The sequence below is a fragment of the Vipera ursinii genome (assembly GCF_947247035.1).
Source record: "Vipera ursinii genome assembly, chromosome: 1".
NCBI classification, from domain to species: Eukaryota; Metazoa; Chordata; class Lepidosauria; order Squamata; family Viperidae; genus Vipera; species Vipera ursinii.
In genome coordinates, this window is record NC_139512.1 from 135,339,636 (window position 1) to 135,360,092 (window position 20,457).

Genomic DNA, 20,457 nt, shown 5'->3' on the forward strand with positions numbered 1-20,457 from the left:
ATCCTAACTCAAGCTACAATAGTCCATGAAAAGTCTGTTTAAGTAAAAGCTATACATTCTGTAAGAATCACTGTTGCAGGATATTTCAAAATGCTCAGTGCAGAGTGCGACCATGTGCCTGTCATAGCTTTCTCAAGTCTCAGTTCAATTCCCTACTCTCTCTGACTCCATCTGGTGATTGATAGAACTGGAAAGGACCTTGGAAGTCTTCTAGTCCAGCCCCCTGCTCCAGCAGGAGACCCTATACCATTTCAGACAAGTGGCTGTCCGGATAAATATTGGATCAGATAGACCAGGGGTGTCAAACTCAATGTCATTGAGGGCCGCATCAGCATTGCAGTTGCCCTCAGGGGGCTGGGTGGGTGTGGCCTGGGTGGGCGTGGCCTACTGGGTAGACGTGGCTAGAGTGCGTATGGCCTACTGGGTGGGCGTGGCTAGCTCTACATCGTTCGCATCAAGGGTGCCTATGGGGGCCTGGGCAGGAGTGGGACAGTGGGTCTCTGGCAGAAGGAGGGTCTCTGGGCCAGGGCCAAGGCAGTGGGGGCCGTTCCCTCACTGTTTCCAGGATGGCTTCGTGGGCCGCATGAAACCACTTTGCGGGCCGGATCTGGCCCCTGGGCCTTGTGTTTGACATGTCTGAGATAGACCTTTCTCAGTGGTCCTTAAAATCAGACGGAAGGAGAACTGTTCTCTTACATAGGTGCTGTAGTATGAATGGGCTGAAAGTAGAATTTGAATTTGAAAATCATGTAAACTTTTTCTCCATTTTATATTTGCAGAAAGTGTTGCCTTCAGAATTAGTCCTTGATGTCTTCATTGTTCTGAAGTCCCAACAGAGCCATTCCCTCTAATCACCTGCATTAATGTGTTGGTCCCATTAATTGGATTTGTTTCATCCACGAGGTGCAGTAAGCTATCTGTAAGCTCTATAAAACATTGAGAACAATCTTTCAGAATGTCTTTCAGGTTTGCATAGGTCTCAGCTGGCTTGTATGATTCTCCTGCCCAAGGTTATCAGCCACTATCCAGGGACCTACCTCCTTGGCTTGACTGTGCCTAAACAAACCTACATAAGGCCCAACAGCATCCTTGTTATGACCTCAATGAGAATAACTTTTGTTATTAAATGCTATAAGCCTTAAAGTGCCTATATTATTCATTTATCTCCGCAGAATAGGTCCTGACATAGCCTATTTTTGGGATGTAGACTGATATGATTGAAGTAGCCGAAGGACCACTCGGGACGACAGGCTAGTACAACAGATTTATTTAAGAGCAAAGGCAAACATAGAATAACTTGTCCGGCTTTTATAGCCGGCAGCTGGTAGCGAGGACCAATCAGCGGTGTTCATTTTGGCGCCCTGTCAGGCAGGGACCAATCCGCATCGTCTTTTGTTGACAGCTCTGGCTTCCGCGTGTCTTGGTGTTTTGACAGCCGCGAGCTGTCAGTGGTTGCGCCTGCGCTGTACGGTGGATGCTTTGACAGCTCAGGCTTCTTCGTAGTCCGGCGTTTGACAGCCGCGAGCTGTCAGTGGTGGCGCCTGCGCGGTGCGGGGAACTTTGACAGCTGTCAAAGTTCCCGCGTGTTTTCTTGTCAGGCTGCTTTTAGTTTATACGCTTGCTGCTGCTGTAGTATTTGAACAGTTAACATATATACATCTCTCTCAGGGGATTGTTTACATATAACACACCCCTTACCCCTCCCCTGGTGCGTTTTCGTCCTCTTGGATGTTTGAACCTGCCCAGTGATAGTCTCTTAGGTAGGTGGGTGGTCTCCGATTCCTGTTTGAGCGGCGAAGGGGTGGAGGGTGGTGGGGTTCCGGGTCTTCGTTTTGGTGTTCTTCTTCCTGGTTTGGAATAGGCAGCATTTCCGGTGGGAGCTGTATGCTGGTATTGGTTGGTTGCCCAGAATTGTGTGGTGGTTGTCTGGGTCTGAGCTGATCAATATGGCGGCGTATGTTGCCCTGTGCTTGCGTAGCTATAAGGTATGAGATGGGCCCTGTTTGTTTTATTACTGTCCCTTGGACCCACTTGTTTTTGTCTGTGTATGATCGTGCCCAAATCAATTGACCTGGGTTGAGTGTGCGGGTAGGGTGGGGGTGCGGTTCTTTTTCTGGATACGTGTCAGGGTGCAGTCTGTCCAGACGTGTTATTAGCCTTCTCCCCCATCTTAATTCTGCTGGTGATTTGCCGGTCGTGGAGCATGGTGTTGTGTGTTGTGCTAAGAGGAACTGGCTGAGGCGCCTCTGCCAGTTCCCTTTAACGAATTTTTTTAATGCTTCTTTTGTGGATCGTACCATAATTTCAGCCATTCCGTTCGACGATGGGTGGAACGGCGCCGACGTGACCAGCCTAATACAATTCTTCATAGCGAAGATCTGAAATTCACGAGAGGTGAATTGAGGTCCGTTGTCAGAAACTATGGTGTCAGGTAAGCCGTGCGTAGCGAATATTTTTCGTAAAGCTTGAATAGTGGCTTGGGACGTTATTTTTCTAAGGGGGGTGACTTCCAGCCATTTTGAGTGGCTGTCTACTACAATTAAGAAACTTTGGCCTTGGATGGGTCCCGCAAAATCTATATGTATACGTGACCACGGGTTCCTTGTTGTCTCCCATTTATGGATTGGAGCCTGGGGTGGTTCATTCCTGGTCTCTTCACAGGTATAACACCCCCCCACGTACTTTTCTATTTGTTTATCTATGCCTGGCCACCATACATAACTTCTAGCCATCGCCTTCATTTTTACAATTCCAGGGTGTCCTTCGTGTAAAATTTGTAATGTTTGGTCTATGTTTCTTTCTGGTATGATGACCCTATTTCCCCACAGCAGGCATCCTCTATGTGTTGAGATCTCATTTTTTCTGTTATAATAAGGTTGGAATTGAGGTTGTGGATTTTGAGCTGGCCATCCTGTTGTGGCCCATTTGAGGATTCTGGCAAGTATTTTATCTTTGGCTGAATTATTAGCTATGATGTTTGCAGTCAGGGGGCATTCTGGAAGGTGGGAGATTGCTAAAATCTGGCTGGCTGGGGCTGGGTCTGGGTCCCTGGTTTGTATGGGCAGTCTGCTGAGGCAGTCAGCATGACCCAATTCTTTACCTGGTTTATGTATTAGTTGATAGGAATAGGCTGCTAAGAAGGTTGACCATCTTAGCATTCTCGGGGAGAGAATTTGTGGAGTAGTTTTGTTCCACGTGAATATGCCTAGCAGGGGTTTGTGATCTGTAATTATAGTAAATGGTCTTCCATACAGGTAATCATGAAATTTTTTGACCCCTGCTACTATTGCTAGGGCTTCCCTGTCGATTTGGGCGTAGTTTCTTTCAGCTTTGGTTAGAGTGCGTGAATAGAAGGCTATGGGTCTTTGTGTGCCGTCCTTGAATATGTGACTTAAGACAGCCCCGATTCCATAGGGAGAGGCATCGCAAGCGATGCATATTGGGGTGTCCTCCCTGAAAAGGGTGATAGTTGAACTGTGACAGATAATCTTTTTTAATGATTGGAAGCTGTTCTCATGTTCTATGGTCCAGGACCAAGTTGTACCTTTGTCTAGGAGTCTATGCAGAGGCTCCGCAATAGTGGCCTTATGGGGGATGAAGGCATGGTAAAAATTTAACAATCCTAAAAAGGATTGCAGCTCTTGCTTATTCCTAGGACTGGGTGCGGTTTGAATAGCCTGTAGTTTTTCTGAGGTGGGGTGGATGCCCTGGCTATCTATTTTGTACCCTAGGAATTCAGTGGATGTGACTCCAATAGAGCACTTTTCCCGCTTCAGTTTGAGGCCGGCTTCTCTGAGCCGGCTTAGCACAGCTGACAGCCTGTCAGCTAAGTTCGCTTCGTTTTCTCCGGCGATGAGAACATCGTCGAAGTAGGGGCAGACCCCGGGTATTCCTTTCAGGGTCTTCTCCATGATACCCTGAAATATACCCGGGGCCGCCGATATGCCAAATTGGAGCCTCTTTACCTTAAAGGCACCGCGGTGGGTGACAATTGTCTGGGCCTCCGCAGTGTCCTCAGTGACAGGTAGCTGTAAGTACGCCTGAGTGAGATCGAGCTTGGCGAAAAGGGTGCCCGAGCGGATGGAAGCAAATACGTCCCTTACCGCTGGCACCGGGTAGGCATGGGGGCTGAGGGCTAAGTTGACTGTCGCTTTATAATCAGCGCACAGTCTCACTTCCCCATTAGGTTTGATTGGGGTGACGATAGGGGTCTCCCAGGTTCCCCCTTCTGTGGGCTCAAGCACCCCTAGTCCTACGAGGCGATCAAGTTCGTTTTCGATTTTTTCTTTAAGGGCAAAAGGTACCCTCCTGGCTCTTATCTTAACTGGTTGGATTGCAGGGTCTAACTGTAAGGAGATGGGGGGCCCCGTGTATTTCCCTAAAGTGCCATCGAAAACGTCGGCGAACTTATCGCAAACGGCTTCTAGGCTGGGTGTTAGGATGGTGTTAACCCCCGTTAAAGCGATACCTAGTGGACTGAACCAGTTTAGTCCTATCAAATTGGTGCGGTTCCCTGGTGTAACTAAAACCTCCAGGGGACCCTTGAACCCCTTGTACTGCACTATGACCTTGGCTTTTCCTTCCACCGGAATGGGGGTTTTCTGGAAGTCAGCTAGGTGTACCTGAGTTTGTTTCAGGGGAATTTGTCCTCGGCCCATCTGACAGATCTCCTGATAAGTTGTTAGCGAAATTAAGGAGACTGCCGACCCGGAATCTACTTCCATGTGGCAGGGCACCCCCTGAATCCTGACCCAGATCTTAACCTTGGAGCTTATGCTGTTTACCCTGTCCACAGTCTCTACCAGGGTCCCTGGGTGGGGTTCTCTGCTGGCCTGGGCAGCTGGCCTACCTGGGGGGTTTGCCTCCACCTCATTGATGTTGTCCCGGCCCTTGCTGCGGCACACCGGCTTGATGTGGCCAGTCTTCCCGCAATTGTGGCATTTCGCGTTCCTAAAACGGCAACCTCCTCGGGCATGATTGCCCCCGCAGCTGGCACAGGCGGCTCGTTGCTCGTAACGCGGTGGCGGTGGAGGGTTCCTGGACCCCCGGCGGTCCGACGTCTTTCCCCTTCTCGGCTGTCGGTGTTCCATTCGGCGTTGTAGGGCTTCTCCGTCGGTGAAATCTACCGACTCTCCGCTGTCGCTGAAGGCTGCGCTTTCCTGGTAGACGGTCGCGGGGGTCTCTGGGGTCGTGTTGGTCGGCTTCTTCTTGTGGCTGTGTTCGTATGCCATGATCTCCCTGGTCAGCTCGGCCAGGTTCATGTCGGGTTTGGACGTCAGTTTTTTTTGTAGCTTCTCGTCCCTCAGACCGATCACCACCTGGTCTCTGATGCGGTCTTCCAGGTCGGGGAAGCAGCAGTTCCTTGCGGCATGCCTGACCCCGGCGATGAATTCGTTGGCGGGCTCGTCCTGCCGTTGTTTCTTTAGCGCGAATTGCACCCGCCAGTATAGTTCTGATCGAGCCGGCATGTAGTATTTGCTCAGCTGGTCCACCAAGTCCGCGTAGGAGACTTCAGTGATGGGCACTGGGCTGAACAACCCGACGGCTGCATCGTACACCGGGGGCCCGCTGATGTACAGCAGAGCGGCGGCCTTTGCTCGGTCGTCAGTGATCTTACTGACGAGGAGGAATCCCTCGACTTGGCCGAGGTGTGATTGCCATCTCTCGGGATGGCGGGTATCAAACTCCCTCACACGGCCGAAGTTTGCCATGTCGTCCGGTCCTGGTTTGCTCCGATGGAAGTTAAAACTTCCGTGACAGCTCTTGCCGGGAACTCCCTTCCTCGGCCGTGACTTCAGCTCCGGAGCGATCCCATCCTCGTCGCCAGTGAAGTAGCCGAAGGACCACTCGGGACGACAGGCTAGTACAACAGATTTATTTAAGAGCAAAGGCAAACATAGAATAACTTGTCCGGCTTTTATAGCCGGCAGCTGGTAGCGAGGACCAATCAGCGGTGTTCATTTTGGCGCCCTGTCAGGCAGGGACCAATCCGCGTCGTCTTTTGTTGACAGCTCTGGCTTCCGCGTGTCTTGGTGTTTTGACAGCCGCGAGCTGTCAGTGGTTGCGCCTGCGCTGTACGGTGGATGCTTTGACAGCTCAGGCTTCTTCGTAGTCCGGCGTTTGACAGCCGCGAGCTGTCAGTGGTGGCGCCTGCGCGGTGCGGGGAACTTTGACAGCTGTCAAAGTTCCCGCGTGTTTTCTTGTCAGGCTGCTTTTAGTTTATACGCTTGCTGCTGCTGTAGTATTTGAACAGTTAACATATATACATCTCTCTCAGGGGATTGTTTACATATAACACAATGATGCACAAAGTCTGTCATGGCACTCAAGCTAATATAAACATGTTAATTTTATGAGATACTGCTAGGGATTCATTTGGATCTGATTTTTTATTAAAGTCTACCATGCTATGTATTTATTGTATATATGTATTGTATTCTGATATATTAAACAACTCAAGAAGCAATAATAATAATAATAATAATAATAATAATAATAATAATAATAATAATAATAATAATAATAATAATAATAATAATAATAATAAGAAGAAGAAGAAGAAGAAGAAGAAGAAGAAGAAGAAGAAGGAGAAGGAGAAGAAGAAGAAGAAGAAGAAGAAGAAGAAGAAGAAGAAGAAGAAGAAGAAGAAGAAGAAGAAGAAGAAGAAGAAGAAGAAGAAGAAGAAGAAGTTGGAAGGGACCTTGGAGGTCATCTAGTCCAACCCCCTGCTCAGGCAGGAAACCCTATACCATTTCAGACAAGTGGCTGGCCAGTCTCTTCTTAAAAACTTCCAGTGTTGGAGCATTCACCACTTCTGGAGGCAGGTTGTTCCACTGGTTAATTGTTCTAACTGTCAGTTAATTGTTCTAACTTGTCATTTGCTTAGTTTTGTTCACCCAATTTGAAATCTATGCCGACTATTTGAGCCAAACCACATCCAACTAAGTCTAAGCCTGGGAGATGATGTCATTAAATTGTGCCTAGAATTTTCAGCATGTATGAATTTTTGGAGCAAACGATTAAAAGCTGGGGAATTTGGAGGAATTCATCTTCAAGAAGGTGAACGTGATCTTAATGTTCCGAAAGAAGTTACAGATTAGATCTATCAGAAACTGCAATCCTACCAATGAAGATTGTCTTCAATATGATACTCTCTTCTCCTTCCCCAATTTATTTTTAAAGTCCCTACTAGCTTTAAGATCATATTAGTGCATTTCCTACATAATGATATTTTTGGACACAGTTATTAAGAGTTTAATTAAAGGCTTGAGTGCTCCTGATACTATCCCAAACTGTTTTCCAGTGTACATCATACTGAAGAATTCTTGTTGCTTTGATAGGCAAAATACCTGAGATCTTTCAAATATAAAAACAGCACTGTAAATTTGATTATACTAAAACATTTCAAGTATATGCACCAATGTACCTTCTTGAGAAAAGCAAGGTAAAGGGAAATATTAAAGTTGTTAACATCAATTGTAGCCAAATCTCTCAAAAAGAAAAAGTCACTCATTTTGCACACAATGTCTGGGGAAATATGACGAAAGCATATCAAGAATAGTAATCTTAGAAGGAAAATTATGAATAAACTGTAAAATGCCACACCTTCTATTATGGCATGATTCAAATCTGAATAAATCCACATGGGAACAGTGCATTTAGAATAATTGGGTTTTTTTTGCTTTGTCTTTGGTGCAATAAAATTGTTCCTTTTTTAGACATGAGCTCCAAACAACGTAAGTGTGTGCAAAATGTTCCCAAGACATTTCCCCTTCTGGTCAAGTCATCCTTCACTTGAAATTTGGTTGTTTTTATTCATTTATAGTTTATGTGGGTTTTGTTTTTATTATTCTTCCTTTACCGTTCATTTCCAATGTGACTTTCTTATCTATAGTTCAGTCACCGTCTGTCTGCATGACTAATGCTAAATATTTAGAGAAAGACTTTTTATTACAAAAAATTGTGCTGAATATAGAAGAACTTAAAGATCCCACTTCACACAAGGCTCTTTGTTTCTTTGGGTCCTCACAGCAATACAGAGATTTATGAGTAAGAGAACTCAGGCAGAAAAAATTCAGTAGTTCAAACTGACATAGTACAATGAGTAGTAACATATTTGGCTTGTGAGAGGCACTTGTCAGAAGGAGTTAGTAAGGGGAAAGGCACTGTTGCGGCTGTTGTTAGAAACTTGTAACTGCCTGCCATTATTTTCCCTGTTCAACTGAATATTTAAGTTACATCATACTTGTGAAACAAGTTCATGACAATGCAGAAGTCTAGTCTATAATTAATATCCTTTATGTCAAATTCCTTACTTTGTTCTCCTCCTTGGAAATGTCTATGGAGATTCTCAGTCATCCAGGTCATGGTTGTCCCGAAGGTGCTTTTTCAAGAGACAACTGGACTTTCTTGTTTTTTCTTTGAAGAGGTTTTGCTTCTCATCCAAGAAGCTTCTTCTTGGATGAGAAGTGAAATATCTTCAGAGAAAAACAAAGACCAGTTGCCTCTTGAAAAATCACCTTTGGGTTCTCCTTGGACAGACATGTCAAACACAAGGCCCGGGGACCAGATCCAGCCCACGAAGTGGTTTCATGTGGCCCGCAAAGCCATCCTGGAAACAGTGAGGGAACGGCCCCCTCTGCCTTGGCCCTGGCCCAGAGACCGTCCTTCTGCCAGAGACCCTCAGATCTGTCCCACTCCTGCCCAGGCCCCCATAGGCACCCTTGATGCGAACGAGGTAGAGCTGGCCACGCCCACCCAGTAGGCCATACGCACTCTAGCCATGCCCACCCAGTAGGCCACGCCCACCCTGGCCATACTTACCTTGCCCCCTGAGGGCAACCGCAATGTTGATGTGGCCCTCAATGAAATTGAGTTTGACACCCCTGTTCTTGGAGAAGCAGCACCAATAACAGCTACAGCTGCTGGTCCTCCATCTGATACCTTGATCTTCACCTCTTGTAGAGCATGGCAACAATTTACCTACCTTCATAGAGTCTGAAGATACAGGACAGGGTGACTGCCTTGTAGACAGGTTATAGGCAGGCTCTTTCTAAACCACAGGTGACATGTCTTCAACTCTATCTGTTAAGATGAACTTGGCTAAAGTGTTACAGAAAGTGCTGGTTGATGCAGCTCTTTCTTTTACTCCAAATCATTCTTGGAATGGTCTGGAGATGGAGATGGAGAGACAGTTTGGAGAGTGGTATAGACAGCATTGAAAAGCAGTCTTATATCATGGTCTAACCAGCTCGATGCATTTAAGTACTTGTTTTATAGCCTAAGACATTCAAACAGGGGCTCAGGCTTAGAAGAATGAAGCATGAAACTCCACCTTCCTTCCTTCCTTCCTTCCTTCCTTCCTTCCTTCCTTCCTTCCTTCCTTCCTTCCTTCCTTCCTTCCCCTGTCTATACTGGCAAAGTCAGAAAATTTAGTAGATTAAAAGTTCAATTCTTGAAGACAACAAAGTATTATAATGTAAAAAGTCTTGACTTATTTATCAATGTTATTTACAAAAGCATGCTTAATATTACTGCCCGTTCTGTGTTTTTGTGATCAGAATCAGGGCAAAGACAGAATAAGACAAGAGGGCATAAATTTAATCACTTTGCATACCTATGCTGTGTCACTGTCTTCCAGTTCCAGTTAACTCTGTTTAATTCATAAACAGACAGGCATACAATCCAAATGAACAAGGCAACACATCATTTCTCATAATGGTCAACCATTATGCTTTAAAAGAAGATTGTTTCTCAGAAGTTTTGCTTTATGGCATTTGTTTGTTATCCTGTGTATTAATTAAAATTATGAGTACAAGTTCAATGCTAGGTTGATCGTACTCCAATGACACAGAATCTTGTAGCTGAACACAGCCTGTTTATGAGTGACCAAATCTGGAAGAATGAGAAGAAAGATACCAAAAACTAAATTAAATGAGATAACATTAAATCAAAGCCATTCTTCCCCTTCCACTATTTTTAATAAAAATTAAGTTACCCATGCTAGTTATAATTATTTCTATATAGAGAACCAAAAGGCTGTTTATATAGTGGGCTCAAATAACAGTCTGCAGTCCCCAAAAATAGACGTAGGAAAAGGAAAAGGAAAACACAGCATTACTGTTAGCTTTACTACTTTATTTATTTATTAAATGTATATGCCACCCATCTCACTATTCAAAGCCACTCTGGGCAACTAAATACTTATTACACAGAGGACAAAATTTATGGAAATACGTTTTTTCCTTGTTACTCCCATAAAGGATATTAGGTGGAAAGTCTACCACATATAGAGTAGACATTAAAAAAAGGCAAAAGGTGATTTTATTCAGAGGTTCTGAAAAGGTTCTCAAGGTGTATATTTTCCTTGAGGGTAAATAGTTTCAGAATTAGTGTCTCTCTCAAAGCAAAGGTGCCAATTTCATTTCTGTTTGGGAATTATTCACATTTGCTGAAACTAAAACACAAAACGTAGCCACTGCATGTATTACTGAAAGCTCCTGTTTATGCTATTGAATATTATACACATGGCAAGGAGACAAATGTTTCAGGGCAGTGATAGATATTTCATCCTAACAGCAATCATGGCCTATTGAGTTTGAGGGGCTAGCCAGAGGAGAAACGTCCAAACTTACAAACACACTGTGAGGTCATAAATCAAATTTTATTCCAAGGGGGGGTTTCTTAAGGTTTTATAGATTTCATGGATTGACAAATAGATGCTTCAAGTCTAAGGCCCAAAGGCTGATTTGTAGGAATGATAACATCAACAAGGCAATTCGTGCAAAAGGTTAAGCATTTCTATTTTGCATACACAGGTCTCCCTTCTCTTTCTTCCCAATACATAGGACAGGGATGTCAAACTCAATTTCATTGAGGGCCGCATCAGCATTGCGGTTGCCCTCAGGGGGCCGGGTGGGTAAGGCCAGGGTGGGCGTGGCCTACTGGGTGGGCGTGGCTAGAGTGCGTATGGCCTACTGGGTGGGCATGGCCAGCTCTGCATCGTTTGCATCAAGGGTGCCTATGGGGGCCTGGGCAGGAGTGGGACAGATCTGAGGGTCTCTGGCAGAAGGATGGTCTCTGGGCCAGGGCCAAGGCTGTGGGGGCCATTCCCTCACTGTTTCCAGGATGGCTTCGTGAGCCACATGAAACCACTTCGTGGGCTGGATCTGGCCCCCAGGCCTTGTGTTTGACATGTCTGACATAGGAGATCTAGTAAGCTTGATTTGCCTGCTGGGAGAACCATACCTTCCACCCCTGAGGAAAAAAAAGCATATTTGCTTTTCTCTTCAAATTCCATGATACAATGCTAATTAAAGAGAAAGGCTACATTCTTTCCCCTCTTTAAAATGGATTATTTTACAAGCTTGGGAACAAGACTTAATTGTTTTCAGCATTACCTTGACCTGCGAAATTGCCAACATTAAAGAAGGGGTCATAAAACTAGCTGGACACAAAATTATTTATTTAAAGGTCTTTCATTACCCCAAGACCATACATTTTACCCCATGAGTCTTTCTTCTGCAGGAGCTCTTATTGTTAGAACCTCTAAAGATAAATGCTCAGGTCTGAAACTGGGCCTTGTCCATTTTTGGGTACCTCTTAGTGACCTATACAAAGTAGAAGGTTAGCTGTAAAAAGCCAGGCTGCTGGTATTCTCCCTACTCTTTGCACTCTCTTCATACTTACCTGTCCACCTCAAGCAAGAAGTGGCAGGAAATACATTTTCCTTATCCCTGGCTTTCAGTGTGGTATAAGCTCAGAGAAAGAGAGATGCGTGACCCAAGTGATACTGAGAAAATCTTGTGAAGATCCTACTAAAGCCAACACTGGCTATATGGAAATAAGACTTTAAATTTGGACCCCAAACCCTTTTATATAGGAATATGTGCATTTCTATAAGCATCAGATAAAACTTTTAATATTATCTTTTCAGTCACTGCCTTTCCATGCTGCATTAGATTCCTTCAGAGCCACACAAAATGATTCACGTTTTAAAAGTCAGCAGAGATATACCCTTAAAAATAAATTGGGAAAAGATATTTAGGCAATTTTTAGAAACATATATCAGGAATGGGCAGCATGTGGCTCTCCAGATGTGGCTAATTCAATCTGTATTAGCTTTGACAACCGAAAGCAATGGGATGAGAGATGAGAGTAATTGAAATCAGAAAGTTTCAACCTCCAAATAAAGAGCTACATGTTGTACCTTCTGAGCATACACACATAGACAATGGTAATGGTTTTTAAATAAATACTGTACAGATAGTCCTTGACTTGGAACCATTCATTTAGTGACTGTTCAAAGTTACAATGGCACTGCAAAAAGTTTTCACACTTACAAACTTCACAGCATCCCCATGGTAACAAGATCAGAATTCGGATGCTTGGCAACTGTCATGTATCTATGACAGTTGCAGGGTCCTGGGATCATGTGATCACCTTTTGTGACTTTCTGACAAGCAGATCAACGGGAAAGCCAGATTCACTGTTACTAACTTAACAACTGCAGTGATTCACTTAACAACGGTGGCAAGGAAGACCCTAAAATGGAGCAAAATTCATTTAACAATTGTCTTGCTTAGCAATGGAAATTTTGGGTTCAACTGTGATCATAACTCGAAGACTACCCATACTTCACTCTGTGCCCAGATTCTACCTTAGTGTAACCTGTTGTCAAGCACTGTGGAAATCAGGAGATTCAGGCAATTCAAATCAGGATAAAGATTTATTGCAAGATTAAGCTCTGTAGACTTAATTTGAACTGTGAAGAATCTGAACTACTAACTGTCAAAGGAAATTAGCAGGAGATAAGAAAGGCATTCAAAGTGAGCTAGACATAGATCTCTTCTTGGTGCACAGGGACTCACTGATGACACGTTTGACCCCTCCCTCAGGCTCAGCCTGGTCATCTCTTACACCTGTGTGTGTGTAGTGATTCTGTGGCATCTAGCCATACCAAGCACAGAACTGTAGTAAATTTAATACGGCTCTTGTTTTGTCAACTGGAGAGGATTATCTGCCCTGACTTCTTTGGACTCCAGCCAGGCGTAGATAACATACTGTTCCCCTGGCAGGATTTAACCTGTTTTGTCAAAGAAGTGCACAGAAACTATGGAAATTGCCTACTGGGCAATGAAGTTTATTAAGAGGGTTCTAGTCCACAACATTCATGTCATATTAAATCTTCTATTGTTTGTATGAAAGGTGTCGCGATGAGGACTAATCATTTGAGGATGAAGAAGAGCTGGGAAAGCAGTGAATGCTGATGAGGGCAAGAGAAGCAGCAAGGACGTTCTGGCATTTCATAGCAGGAGATCTGTAGCCTCATATAGTATCTTTATCAGGACTTTCCCAAACACCCTCTAGTCCATGAGAGCAAGGTAACTAATGAACTGAGAGTCAAAGGGCAGTAATAGACAGAGACATGAGGCTGCTGTGAAAGTGATTCAGGCATCAGTGCCATGCCCAAGTAGTCTGAAGTGAACCAAATCAATGCAGCTGATTGAGAAGCCTGAAGTCAGAGGTATCAAACTGGAAGTTGGAGGTGATCTGGTCCCGGAAGCACCAATTTCAAACTGTGTTCTGATAACAAGCTGCCAGTACTCTGTCCCTGATTGATGCCAAACAGAACCGGGCAAATTTTTCTACGTACCTTGTAATGATGTGTGACGAACTGTGTAGCTCTGGTCCTGAGGAGCTAATTTAATGAGGACTGAAAAAGACATGTGGTCTAGGGAGAATTTAGAGACATTAAGGTTCTGGTATCAAGATGTCTTTCCCTAGTTTTTTGCTGTGAATAAGAAATTTCACAGGTACTTTGCTTAAATTAAATCTGGTTGCAAGTCACAGCTGGCATGTAACTCAGCGCTGAAAAGGTGACAGCCTGGGCTACCAGCCTCCTAAGAAACAATTCATTGCTCTTGGCTTTTGAAAACTGAAAACCTCCTATTAAAACATCCATTTTATAAAGTCAGTTGGTCAGGTACTTATAAAGATGAAACATTCCAAAGACAGCTGCTCAGTTAAATGATATCACAGTTGTAAGTGACAATCTAAAGCAGTTTCTCAAACCAGCCTGAGAATTATTCTGGTTAAAAAGCACAGCTTGAAGAATTGACTTCTTCTGATCAAAAAGATGTCCTGGAGACAATGCCACAGTTTTAGGTCATGCAAAGGGCTCTGTTACTGGTGAGCCTTTCATTATTTTCATAACCTTAGAATGTGTTAAAAGTTGCATTTCCTCACATCAGTTGTGATATTATCTAATACTTTTTTCTGCTTTGCACATACTGGCCAAGGGGCTTTTCATATTTGAAAAAGCTTAAAATCTTTTCAGATGGTAGTTTCAACAGCATCCATCCATTCCTTACACCCTTCAAATATGAAACGGCAATTGTCATTTAAACAACCTTGGGCATTTTAAACTGAACCCTTCTTAAGAAATGGCATTCTAAGCTATTAAAATGCAAACAATTAAAACAGGTCTTGATGATTATCCTCTGCTTAGAACTTCTGAAGTGAAGGCTCTTTATTCAAGGTAATCAAAAAGGCAGTATCTAAGCTAATTATCTAACAAACCCAGTTTGCATCTAAGTTATAATTCACAATGCTGTCATACTTTTCATGCAAATGTAAAAGCAGAAGATGAAAAAGTTTACATACCCGTAGGGAGGCTATTTTTAAAACCCCATTCTGATGGGGAGCGAGGGCCCTTTTCTAAAATAATATATGGAGCCAGACTTTATGAAGTCATGCTTTAACTACAACTTTAGAACTAGAAATGCACTTTGTTACCCTCCCACTAATTTCAATGAATGCCTCATATCAGACACATTGAACAGAAAGCCTTTATCAATGCAGAAGAGATGTGAGAATGGTTCCAAAAATAAGTTGACCACAACTTCCATTATACTTGACTGGAACCCCTGAGGACAATGACAGAGGTTACCAATGGTCCAACTACATTCTGGATCTCAAGGCTAATAACCACTCAGAAAAAAAAGGATGGATTAAAGATGGTTTTACCTTAATATGTTCTATATTCAAGGGGGAAAATATGCACTGTTCGGGTTGAGAGCAAAAAAAGGCAGTTGAATATGCCTGTAATGGCATGCTGGAGACATTTTTCCCCACTTACTGAATTCCACTAGGGATATAAAAATCTGTCCTGAGTTTCTTTTATCCTGAAATACTGCAATTCACTGAAGTATTACAATACAGATAATGCAAGCAGAGGAGTCAGCTGCCATCTGTTCTCAGCTAGAAAAGTATGTTTTCAAATACTATATTCTAGAGGCAATTGTGTTAAAAACACAATGAGGATAAATTGTATTTAAACAAATTGTATAATAGGAAAGCGAGTAAAAGAAGGGATAGAGTATGGATGGGGTGTGGAAAAATGTGTGTCTGCAGGAGTAGCTTAAATTGTTTATGTGGTGGTGGTGAGAGTGAAAAAGAGGGGGAGGGGAAAAAATAGAAAAGAATTTGTCCATTCTCCAACCCCTTCTTTTCAGGGAAGATGGTTGAGAAGGTGATTGAACTGCAATTCCAGTGAATCATGGAGGAAATGGATTATTCTAGACCAGACATGTCAAACACAAGGCCCAGGGGCCAGATCCGGGGCTGCGAAGTGGTTTCATGTGGCCCGCGAAGCCATCCTGGAAACAGTGAGGGAACGGCCCCCACTGCCTTGGCCCTGGCCCAGAGACTCTCCTTCTGCCAGAGACCCTCAGCTCTGTCCCACTCCTGCCCAGGCCCCCATAGGCACCCTTGATGCGAATGAGGTAGAGCTGGCCACACCCACCCAGTAGGCCATACACACTATAGCCACGTCCACCCAGTAGGCCACGTCCACCCTGGCCATACCCACCCGGCCCCCTGAGGGCAACCGCAATGCTGATGCAGCCCTCAATGAAATTGAGTTTAATACCCCTGTTCTAGACCCTTCAGTCAGGTTTTAGACCAGGGCACAATATGGAAATGACACCGATTTGGCTTGTCAGTGGCCTTTGGTGAAATTAAAATGGGGTTGTGAATCTATCCTGGTTCTCCTTGGTCTCTTGGCAGCTTTTGATCATAGCATCTTTCTGAACCAATGATTTTGGTGATTGAGAGTGGAAGATTCCATGTAGCAACGATTCTCTGGTTGGTTCCAATTGAGGGGAAAGATCACAGGGGGAAAGAGGCTGAGCCAGCAACCCTTCACTTGTGCAGTGCCTAAGATATGCAGAGCTTGTTGGTCTTACCCCTTCCATTTACAATCTACATAAAACCACTGATGGAGGTCATCTATCAGTTCAGGTTCCAGTATTCTGATGATATTCAGTTATATATCCTGACCCCCAACTGCCCAAAGCATGCTGTTGATACCTTGTCCCAGTATCAGTAAGCTTTCAGAGATTGGATGGGGATGAATAGACACAATTCAATCCTGACAAGAGCAACTGTCTAGAGGTATTTGGCCTTTTCAACCCTGGGAACTTTCTACAGTGTCTGTAGTCTTGGATGAGATAGCATTTCCCCATTGAAAATCAGCGCACCATCTAGGAGAGTTTTGAGGTCCTGCTCAAAAGCAATTGACAGTAGTAGCCAAGAAGGCCTTCACACAGATTCATCTAGTGCCACGAGGTCCTTGATGCTCTGTGAGCTTGGTAGATTTTTGTGGGTTTTTTTGCAGTCATTTCATGATTAAACTAAGCAATATCAGTGCATCTAGTGCACCAGCTCTGTCTGCTGTTGGACCAAGAGGCCCTCCAAAGAGCCTTGTGTGCTTGGTTATCTTTAGAGAGGACTATTACAATGTGGTCTCTATAAGCCTGAACTTGAAGAACAGTTGGAAGCTACTGAATGTGGCAGGGTAGGCAGTACAATAATGGGCATGCCTAAATATGCCCACATGACACCACTGTTGTAGAAGATGTATTGGCTGCCAGTTAGCTTCCAGGAACAATTAAAGATGCTGGTTGCAACATATAAAGACTTTCATGTCATAGGAACTGACTATTTGATGAAGCACCTATCCCTTCTATGATTAGGCAAAGAGGGAGCCTATCAGGTCTACGGTATTAATCCTTCTCATTAAACAATGCCATCAGTTGGGACTTAAGAAGTACACTTTCTTTAATTTTGTTTTTACTGTTCTATTGTTTGTTGCTTTTCATGCTGTAAGTCATCAAGAGTCTTAGGAAGTCAGGCAATTTCTAAACATATAAACAAATGTATTAATAATAATATCAATAAAATGTATTAATATATTAATAATGTGACTATACAGCTTTCTCTCACATTCTACAATACACATAGCTAGGTAGAAAGCTGACTGAGCAATCATCCTTTGTGCACCCAAGCAAGATCAGCATGTCACCTCGTTGTGTTCTTAATTTTTCTGCTCTGGATTTCTCTGCTTTTGAAAGCAAGCATTCACTTATTAAAATATCTCAGTAGAAAGAAGCCCCGAGGAGGTGGGGAAAAAAATCCCTATCTACTCTCCTATGATGTTGCTGCTGCTGTTAATTCCAGAGATCTCCCTTTAGGCCAAGACTGGAACTACTTATGATGCTGGTGCTGACCAACTTTTTTTTTTCTGGGACCAAAATCAATCTCGTTGGGGAAAAATATGTTTGTGTGTGTATGTGTAGATTGTGTTGACTGAGACCGAAAGGCAGAAAGTTCATCCTTTCATCATCTCTCCTGCTGGAACGGTTCTATTTCTGATGCAGAAAGGAGACACCCTGGATTGTCACCTCTCCTTTCCATACTGACAAGGACCATCTGATTTCACCACCAGCAAAAAGTTTCATATGACCTTCCCACATTTGTGCTTTGAAAATTCACTCCACGTGCCAACTGTGATATGAAACACTGACCTTGAGAGACTGACTTTTTTATTTTTTATTTTTTTAAAGGAAAAGACTCTACTGTTGCTTTTTGGAAGCCAACCAATTCCCAGTGCAAGTAGAACTGGGCTGCACTTTCCCAAATATGAAGGAAGCTGTGCGGGATTGCTGGGGATTCGAAGTTTTCTTATTGCCCCACTCCTCTTTCTTTAGATTCAGGTGCATCCCACTAACTTGGCTGAAGCTTGCTCTGCTGACAATACATTCAACAGTGTTATCCATATTCCAGCCATTACATCGAGCAAGAAAAATGTCAGAACGTGCTGCAATTCTCAGGAGCATTGTGATAACATCCAGCTCCACCTTGAATGCTCTTCCAAAGAACACTCACATGACATGACTTAAAAGGAATTTTGCATATATTTTTTCCTCCTGTCTGTTAAGGAACCCATTAATTTAAAAGTGTGCCTCAAAGCACTGGGCAAGTTTCCCAGGGCTCTCCCACTCCCATTCCCCCCCCCAAATATTGTGAACTTTTTTGGAAAACACCTTGAGATTGGATGTGCTGACAACTCAAAGGGATGTTTCTCTGTTTGCTTCAGAGTTTGACAATGATTATGTGCAAATGGATGTTTCTTTTAAGCAGCAATGTAGAAACATGTATATGCTTGCAGGGTGAGGCATAGCTTAAATATATCTCATTTAGATAATGAGTGAGGGAGTTTCAGCATTCAACAGAACTACACTACTGACTTAACACCAAAGACCATTCAGACTAACTTCTGTGTAGATCAGGGGTCTTCAAACTTGTGCCTGGCTGAGGAATTCTGGTAGTTGAAGTCCACGAGTCATAAAAGGGCCAAGTTTGAAGACCCCTGGTGTAGATACTGAACACAAATAGAATTAATAAAAGAGAATATTTGTAACTCAGGGTTGAATTGTAGGGTTGCCTGGTGTCCCTTCTAAGCTTGGTTGTCTTCTTGCAGAAGCTTCATTAGTCAACAAGGTAACATCATCAGTGCTAACTCAGAGAGCATCACAGGAGCCCACAAATAGAATTGTTGCTAAGCAAATATACAGTAGAAAGCAGCAAGCTATTCACAGGTCCACTGCACATGCCTTATCATGTGTGAAGCAGACCAAAAATACACACTGAATTCACTAAATAAGATTTTAGATTCCACTTTTGTCCTCCACTATGAAATTCATTATTGACATATACAGAGTCATTCTCCCATAAAATGACCCAGCCCAAGTTTGCCAGCAAAAGGCAGCCAATATCAAAGATTATCCATATCTTTCTTTATGAATAAAAAGGTACCCTTCATTTCTTTACTGCAGGTTGATACAATGTCATTGAACAAAGCATGATTTTTTTTCTCTTGAAATGCTGATTTAGAGGATCATTATTAGCACCATTCACAGCTGAATTGCACAATATGCATTAATATCTACTTCAATGTAGGTCAGCAAACATCTCTTGCAATTTCTCTGCACAGTGGGATGGAACAGAGTCATGAACTGGGAGTGAGCAATTTTTCAAGTGGGAGATGTTACCTAGGAACTTTGCACAGAACATTAAAAACAAACATGTCTTTAAAAAAGTAACTAAACAATTAACTAATTTACTGAGATGTTGTGAAGCTGCTAAATCTCATGGGTTTAGCAATCTCAGTATAGCATACTGGCCTACCATGGGATCTCATGAGATTAAGTAATCATCTGATATTCCATCCAGCAATTGTTTTGATTTTTTAAAAAAATATGCTTTGGGGAATAGTATTTAAGGGCAGAGGCACCACAGGTAGCACATTGCTGAGTTTAGGATTAGACTCCCTAAAATCAATGCAACTTAAGATGTCAATATGTATTTAATTTACTAACATTATATAAATTTTGAAAAAGCTGAGCCATTAGCACACACAGACATACACACAGACAAATCTAGAAGCACAGAAATATTTTTATGCTCACCATGAGTCTGCTATCCAGGGAGAATCTCTTCCCAAACTCCTTTTTTACTGTTTGCTGCTTTTTATCCATGTCTATAATGTTCTTTGTTGGAAATACAGTGTATCTGCAATTTTCACTGGGAAGAAAATAAAAATACGTTTTATATACATAAAAAATAAACTTATTAAAATAATATTACATCTCTCTCTCTGACTGTGTATCTATCTCCCCACCTCCCTATCTATCTTCCTCCCTATTTATTTATTTAGCGTATGGCTGGTCACACACAGAATTAAAAGCACTTCATATTTACAAGTTAGAACAGTTAAAACATTTTTTTTAAAAAAGAAGCAATTATAAAACCTAAGAGGAAAAGAGAAATAACATTTCAGAGTTTAATGTCGAGTTTGGAGATCCAGTCAGTAGCTGCCGTTGTTACGCAGAGGAAGTCCTTAAAATCTCCTGGGTATCTTCTATTAGTGCATTCCCTCACTATGCTGTATGTTGGATAGTCTGTCGGGGAGCCCCGCAATCACATTGTGCTGAAGGTGTTTTTCCCCATTTATACAGAGAATCAGCACATACCCCATGAGTCGTTCTAATTCTATTGTATGTCACCCATATGTGTCGGGGTAGATTAAATCCTGGAGGTATACTATTAGGATTA

The 20,457-nt window shown here is 43.0% G+C and overlaps 1 protein-coding gene across 1 annotated transcript in view; it reads right to left on the reverse strand.

Annotated features, from left to right (window-relative positions):
- NCKAP5 (NCK associated protein 5) overlaps nt 1–19,898 on the reverse strand; it is a 649,941-nt gene extending 630,043 nt beyond the window's left edge. Inside the window, exon 1 of the mRNA XM_083350693.1 lies at nt 19,812–19,898. Within this exon, the coding sequence (XP_083206819.1) occupies nt 19,812–19,880 (69 nt within the window). The 5' untranslated portion in view covers nt 19,881–19,898. The remainder of the gene's footprint in view (nt 1–19,811) is intronic.
- Nucleotides 19,899–20,457: the final 559 nt, after the last annotated feature.